This window comes from Octopus bimaculoides, chromosome 14, assembly GCF_001194135.2.
Source record: "Octopus bimaculoides isolate UCB-OBI-ISO-001 chromosome 14, ASM119413v2, whole genome shotgun sequence".
In the NCBI taxonomy this organism is placed as follows: Eukaryota; Metazoa; Mollusca; class Cephalopoda; order Octopoda; family Octopodidae; genus Octopus; species Octopus bimaculoides.
This window is the reverse complement of record NC_068994.1, coordinates 39,824,571-39,832,487: the sequence shown is the minus strand read 5'-3', so window position 1 is coordinate 39,832,487 and position 7,917 is coordinate 39,824,571. Positions and strand designations below refer to the sequence as shown.

Below are 7,917 nucleotides of genomic sequence, written 5' to 3'. Positions count from 1 at the left end.
CAATATGAAGAGCAGTGCAGCTGAAGATTGCTCTTCATATTGCATTTAAGGTAATGCTCACATTACTTAAATAAATTGAAGTAGCATGAAACGTGCGTACTGCAATCACTTTTGAAATCCGTGTTGCTTATTATTTGATATATATATATATATATATATATATATATATATACACACACACATATATATACATATGTATTATCTATCCTTCTTTCTGTCATCCTTTTATCCCATCCCTTTTTGTCCCTTTATCACTCTTTTTACTTTGAGAAACCAATGTAATCATTTTTTTTCTTTCTTAGGACTCAATACTCAAGATTGTTAAAAGTGTTGTGTTACTAGCCTCCTTCGAGCCCTGATAAGACAAACCTTTAGTCTAAGGCTTTCCAGCTTTGACCATCTCAGTTTTGAGTGAAGGGAAGAAGATATCTAGAACTATCTTATCTAAATATGTCCATCCTCTTTTCATTTTAGATGGTGAGATGTGTTTGAGAAACATTTTGTTGCTATTTCTAGCATATTCAGTGACCACAATGTGGACCTTCATTGGTTCATTTAAACAATCTTGATTTGAATACCTGTCATATATCAAGCAAGTAACGAACTGTCATACGATTTAATTAAGTTTAAATTTTCAGAATATGTAGTATGTGAAGAGAAGCTACAATTTACTTTTAAAATTAATTTATCTTAATGCAGTGTTGAATATTTGATATTTATTTATTTCTAATATAAAACACTTTGATTTTTCTTAATTCTTTATTTATTTTTATCATGATTTATTTATTTGCCTTATTCAGAAATACTCCCAGCCAGCAGCTAGAATATCAGCTGGTCGTAAAGATAAGGATGTTGCAGTTAATTCCCCTTATTACCGAGAAATTACAAAACCTTCACATGCAGATCAAAGCTGCAACAAAGGAAGAACTGATCAATTCGATGACCTATCAAGTATGTATATAATATTATGAAAATCAACTATTATATATTAATGTGTGTGTATAGTAGCCTTAAATTTATTTAAGTCTATGAATCTTAGTAATTATATCAAATTTTGCATGTATGTCTGTCTCTGAAAAGTTTTTTTGATTGTGCGCTCTGTTTTACATTTATTTGTATCATGTTATCTTCTATATTTTTTGTTTTTGTTTTTATTTTCATTTCCTTATGATGTCATATGTGCAGATGTGGCTGTGTGGTTAAGGAATCTGCTTTGCATATACATGGTCTCAGGTTCAATCCATGGAACCTTGGATAACTTTCTTCTACAATTACCTTGGATGACAGAATGCTTGTTTGGAAGTATCACAATTTCACACATGTACATATGATGGACTTTTAGATTCTGCCAACCAAATTCTTTGGTTGGCTTGAAGCTATAACGAAGATTCTTACCCAAGATATTGTACAATGGGACTGAACTTGAAACCATGTCCTACCATATGGCATCTAGGCAATGGTTTGTGCTCAGTTCCACTGTATGGCACTTTAAGCTGGCTTGACAAATTCCTTGCGAGTGAAATTTGGCAGATAGAGATTGTGGAGAAGCTTGTCAAAGAGACCATACCTGTTCTCAGGTAGTAGACTTGATCTATTGTCTGATTTAACATTCATTATCAGACCTTTGGGTGCTTTTAGCAGAATCTGCTCTGTTGCAACCATATAAACCATACCCCAACACTCAGAGGTCCTATAAACAAAACATGGCTGCTGTTTTTTCTCTTTTGACAAAGCAATTAAAAAAAACTGGGAAAAAGAGAGGGAGAGAGAATAATGCATTATATCTGAAAGTTAGTATCCCTTTATTTAGCTTTGCTGTTCATCAACATTTGAAGATAGTCAGCTGCTACTTATTTTATTCCTTGAAATATGGAAAACAAAGTTGTTTCTGGAGAATAATTGATGTCAGACAAAATGCCTGCAGCAGCATTTGGTTACTATCTTTTATGAACTCCATTCAAAGTAAAACATGATGAAGATGATGATGATTCAAAGTGAACAAAGTAGAGTGTTTAAAATGACCCGATGTGGTTCACGGTGTAGTCACTGAGTTTGCTAAAAATAGCTCCAAAATGTTCCTCAAAAGCAACTCACCATCTAAAAAGAAAAGAAGGACACATTTAGATAATGTAGTTCTAGGTATCTTCCTTCCTTCACTTAAAAAACCAATATGGTAAAAGCTGGAATGCTTTAGACTAAAGGTCTACCTTATCCAGGTTGGAATGGGCTGGTGATTCAGCACTCTTTTATTCTTCCAGTATTGGCAAAATGAAGTACCAATCATTTAATGGATTGGTTTAATGTTCCTAAAAGGTTTTCCTAAATGTAAGTGAAAACTGACTCTTCAACTATTTTTCCTTTTAATTTTTCTGTGGGTTGTTGAAGTAAAGAACTAAGATTGAATTCATATTCAAATAAAACATCCCGGATATGTATGATGTTATAATAGAAGACAAAGACTAATTTACCTTTCACTCTTCTGTCGTTGATGAAATAAAGAAGTAGTCAAGTACTGGGGTTGATTTAATTTTCTTAATCCTTTAACATTCAAACTGGCCATATCCAGCCTAAATATTCTACTAGTTTTACGTTAAAACTGCCCAGATCTGACAGCTCACACCTATCCTACAAAGTCATTCTAAATGTAAGCAATCACATCATGAAAATCTCTTAGCTACAAGATAATGCATGATTATATATAGATACAATGTGATCTGAATGTGTGAAGATGAAGTGAACTGGAAGGAAAGGGTCAGTGATGTCAATGGCTGAGGGGTCCTACCAGATGAGGAGTGAGCGAGGTCAAGTGGGTGGAAGTAAGACCAGTGTGGGACTTTTTGCCTTTGAGCAGTGGGAGCAGATGGACATATGTAGACATATGAGCTAGAGATGGAATTTGCTGTAGGTTCTAGCGATAGGTTAGATGAGTAGAGCACATCTCGGATGGACAGTTGGACAGTCGACACCAAAAGGGAACTGAAGAGGTAGTTGAATTGCCCTTTGTTCCTCATATTACAGAATGCTAAAGGGTTAAAGAGCATCTTAATTGTGAATGGAATTGTAATAGAGGACTGATACTAAATTTGTGTTTCAACCTTCTAGGATTGATAAATCAAAAGTACCGTTCAAGTCCTAAGGTCACTTGAATATTCCAATAAAGCATCCAAGATGTAAATGGAATTTTAATAAAAGATGAAGATTTTACTCATCATTCTTTACGTACCTATGAAATAAGTACCTTCTCCTTAAATATGTGACCTTGTAGTAACTAATGTTAGAAATAATTTACGATAAATATATATCAAAGTTGATGCCATAAGAACATAAAGTAATTCTGTTTTGGAATAGATGATCTTGAAGCACAGAAAATTATAAATAATGGTTTCAAATTTTGGCACAAGGATAACAGTTTCAGAGAAGAGGTAAAGTTGATTACATCAACCCCAATGATCAACTGGTACTTATTTTATTGACCCCACAAAAGGATGAAAGGCTAAGTCAGTCTCAGCAGTATTTAAAATCAGAACATAAAGACAAGCAAAATGCCACTAAGCATTTCAACTGGCTTGCTAACAAATCTGCGACCTTGCTGCCTTACAAGAAATTATGAATAACAGCATGTAAATATTAGCTTGAAAAACCCTTTTAGATAGAAAAAGAGTTGATAGTTGCCTGTAAACACGATAGTCCCATGGGCAGCCTTCGATTTTTTCTATCCAAAAAGCTTTTACAACCAATATTTACATGCTATTCTATATGGCTTTATGTGCTTCATGATCCAGTGGCCCCCATAAAGAATATATCAAAGTAATTTCATTTTCTGCAACAATATGATTTTTCAATACACTAATGAATGTCATTTTCATTAATTATTATTTTGGGCTCACTACATCAAGTAATTAAGACTCACTGTACTATTTAGCCTTCATATGCAGCAGGTATGTTAAGGTATTTTTCTAGTCATTCTTTGCTTTCTTTTTCTCTCTCCTTCCCTCTTTCTCTTTCCTGAGTGGATTTAGGAGATCGAAACTGAAAGGCATCTGTCATATATATATATATATATATACACACACACTATCGTAAATATGAAGGTAATTACGCATGTGTTTTTGGTACATATTTGCAACTGCATAATCATTCATTAATTAGTGATCTCACTGATGATCTACAGATTCTAAATTAGTTTATTTGGCAATTAATAGAGAAACTCAAGTTTGGGATTAACTAATTCATTTTTTGTTCGTTCTGGTGTTATAACAGCATGCCTCGTGAATTATTTTTATCGTGGTTTGGGTTTTAACTGTCTTTTCTAGCATGTAAAGAGTCCTGTCAAAGGTCTCCTCTCTGTGTATAAAGATATTTTATACTCTTTATATTTTTTAATAAATATATATATATATATGTATATATATGTGCGTATGTGTGTGTGTATATATATATGTGTGTATGTGTATGTATATATACATACATGTGTGTGTATAAGTTAATCTTTAAATGTAAAATTAAGTAGCCATTAACTGACTGTCAAGAATTGCTTAGATAATGGTGTTGTGGAAACTTTGGATAAGTTCTGCTTGCTAACTCTAACATATTTAAGTCATAGGGGTGGCGGTATTTTTAAAACAGTAGGTACACTTTGTGTGGGTATGAAAAGTTAAGGAGGCTGTGGCTTCTATTGATAGAAAAAGTTGATATTGTGTGAGACTTTCATTAGAACTTCAACGTATATTGCTCTGAAATAAAGACAAAATCTTTTTTCTCAAACCAAAATATTCCATATGGTCACAGTATCTGTTCAGTAGTTTTAGTGATCTTTCTTTTAAGGGTTTCTATCATTGACTTGTGACTATGGTGATGTAGTATTACCTTCAATGCCTTTTATGGATTATGCTGATGTATGTACCTTGTCTGGCACTTATTTCAGTTGTATGAACATCAAAGTGGCCAATGCCACAAGAGGAGGTAACTCAGCTAGTCATTAATACGGAATGGTATTTCTATTTCAATGTACTGCTTCTCCCCCCCCCCTACACACACACACATACACACGCGATATTGCATTCATTTTGAAAACCCATTTTCCTATGCTCGCATGGATTGGACAAAAGTGCATTTGAGCAGGGCGAGATTAAAACCCATAGAGACCCTAAGCACAAAAGATTTTGGTGCCTCCATATATGTGGACTAGAAAATATAAACAATGATAAACCATGAAATAAATTTTTAGTTTTCAAATTGAAACAAAACTAAGAGTAAGATGGAAATATTTATTTTTTTATACTTCCTACTTTTTTTTTAATTGCAAAGTTTTTGATCAGATCCTCACTATGACATCATACACACTTTGAAATTATATTTCCGATCTTATAAACCACTTTGAATATAATTTTAGCAAGTTTAAATGGATTTCTGTTGTGCCATAAACCATTTACCATTTCTGTGGTGTCCCACTTCATCTGCTGCTCAAAGCATGTGTTTATTTTACTTAATGGTTAATCCAGCACTGCATTAGACACAAAGTTTTATGGACAAATGCTTTCCTTGTCATCAACCTTACTTGTTGTTCAGGTAAGGATTTCTTATACCATAGTTCTTTAAACATGTCACAGTTTCATTCAGACAACATTATGAAATGTCAACAATTACACTCACACACACATACATACATACACACACACATACATACATACAAACATACACACACACAAACATACATACACACATATCTGTCTGTCTATGGACAATTGCTTCAAAACCTTCAGCTTCTATATCCAGACTATGAATTTATACCAATTGCACTTGGTTTTGTTAGTAAATGCTTAAGGGAGAATCTGAATAAACTAGGATTTTCAGGAAGAGAAATCAACTAGCTAATTCGTACATTACAAATGCAATCTGTGAGTGGAAGGGTAAAAATATGCAAGACTTTTCTCAAGTTCCAAATGGGAATTTGTCTGTGTTAACTACATCCCAAAGATGGATCCTTGTATCTTTGTTGGAAACTGGCTCCCTCCTCAGTGGAAGATTGAGAATAATTAAGAAATAGAAGAGACATATATGCATACATATCTAGAGCATGTCTATATGCATGAGAACACATACATAAAACATACAAATATGCACATACATACATCTGTTGACTAGCTACAAGCTGATGACCTTTATAGCATTTGAACTCAGAACATAAAGAGCTGGAGCAAATACTACAAGGCATTTTACCTGCTACTCTAACAATTCTGCCAGTTTAGATAAATGATGATGGTAGCAACAGTGATGTTGATAAAATACAAAGAGACTAAAATATTTCAAATTAATCTCAATCAACAAAACACATTTACTTTTGACAGAAAACTAAGTTAATAGCATTAATATTTTATATGGTGCAAGGTTTTACTCAAAATTAACAGCAAATTTAAATCATTATGTTAATGGAACTTTGCAGAACCCGTTTATTTTTTATTTATATGTATTTCTATTTTTATTAAAACACAATTATTTATATTTGAACTCAAATAACTTCTGCCTCTGAAGTAATGTTTCAAGTGATTTAATCACATTCCTCATTTCAACCATCTCTCTCTCTGTGTACATACACAGACTCACACACACAGTATCGCCCCCCCCCCCATATATATATATATAAAGAAGAACACAAGTAGGTTTCAAAATTCACAACTATTGTTTTAGCAGAATTTTATTGCTGCATTCTTAGATTACATGACAGCAAAAAACCCACCATCATCAAGTAAATTTTAAATATATCAATAAAATGCTGCCAAAACAGCTGTTGTAAACTTTGACCCTCAACTTGTGTTCTTTTGATAAATATGCCACATCTGAAACCAAATTTGCGTCACATCTACAATTTGTATTAGCTTTGGTATATGTGTATATGTGTATGTGTGTATATATATATATATATATATATACATAAATATACACACATATGAACATAATATATATATATATATATAACTAATTTAGAGACGAACCACCACTCTACAGCTCAGAACCCATCCAAATCCATGCTGTGAGGCATATACCATCTTAATATATCTAATATTCTAATCTAAAAAATTTTAATTAAAAAATTCAAAAGTCAAATTTATAAATTGGACAGTAAAAATTAATACGATAATATACAGTATGGAAGTATAACTGTAAAAAGTTATTGCTAGTACATAGACTACGCGCGTTTCATGGCTGAAATAGGACTATATAAAATCATAAGCAAATTCTATCTGAGTTCATTAGAATGGGGAAATGATTTTGCTCCCAAAATCAGTCACTCTTAGGTTAAATCCCTAAAATCATTCAACGAATAAACATAAACATGAGAAATAAAAATATATATAAAGAGACAAAATCTGTAAACTAATCCCTACATTAACGTTATTAATATAATTATTAAGAGTTACAATCTAAAAATATTATAGTATTATAGTAAATAAGGTTAAAACATTATGGAATAAGTAGATAATAGTAAAAAAAATGTGTTAGTGAACAAAAGGTAGATGTCAATATTATTTATAAAATTAAAATAAGAAAACATGACTTATCTGCCATCTGGTTACTGTATAAATTAAAACAAAATGGCTGTGCTATAGAATTTATACTAAAAGGTCACGTGATAAATATGGCGTCTATTACCCAGAAGTACATGCGTATTATAATTACTAAAATAATAACGAAAATATCGAAAAAGAAAATCTACCTAAAATAAAACGTTTCTTGAGGATTAGAAATACTAAAATACTTAAACTTGCAAATTAACGTAGAGTAATAACTATACACGTACGAAAATTCTATATTACGTAAATAATGCTATGAAAATTAATACTGAAAAGTCACGTGATAAACATGGCGTCCATTACCAGAGGTAAGTACGTGTTATAATTACTAAACTAAAATAATAAT

General features: G+C 32.2%; 1 protein-coding gene across 5 annotated transcripts in view; it reads left to right on the top strand.

The window, feature by feature from the left end:
* The window catches only part of LOC106872380 (protocadherin beta-15), a 640,647-nt gene that overhangs the window by 457,891 nt on the left and 174,839 nt on the right, over window positions 1–7,917 (top strand). For all 5 annotated transcript variants that reach the window (XM_014919357.2, XM_014919356.2, XM_014919358.2 and 2 more), the window contains exon 3: window positions 801–951. In XM_014919357.2, the coding sequence (XP_014774843.1) occupies window positions 801–951 (151 nt within the window). The remainder of the gene's footprint in view (window positions 1–800; window positions 952–7,917) is intronic.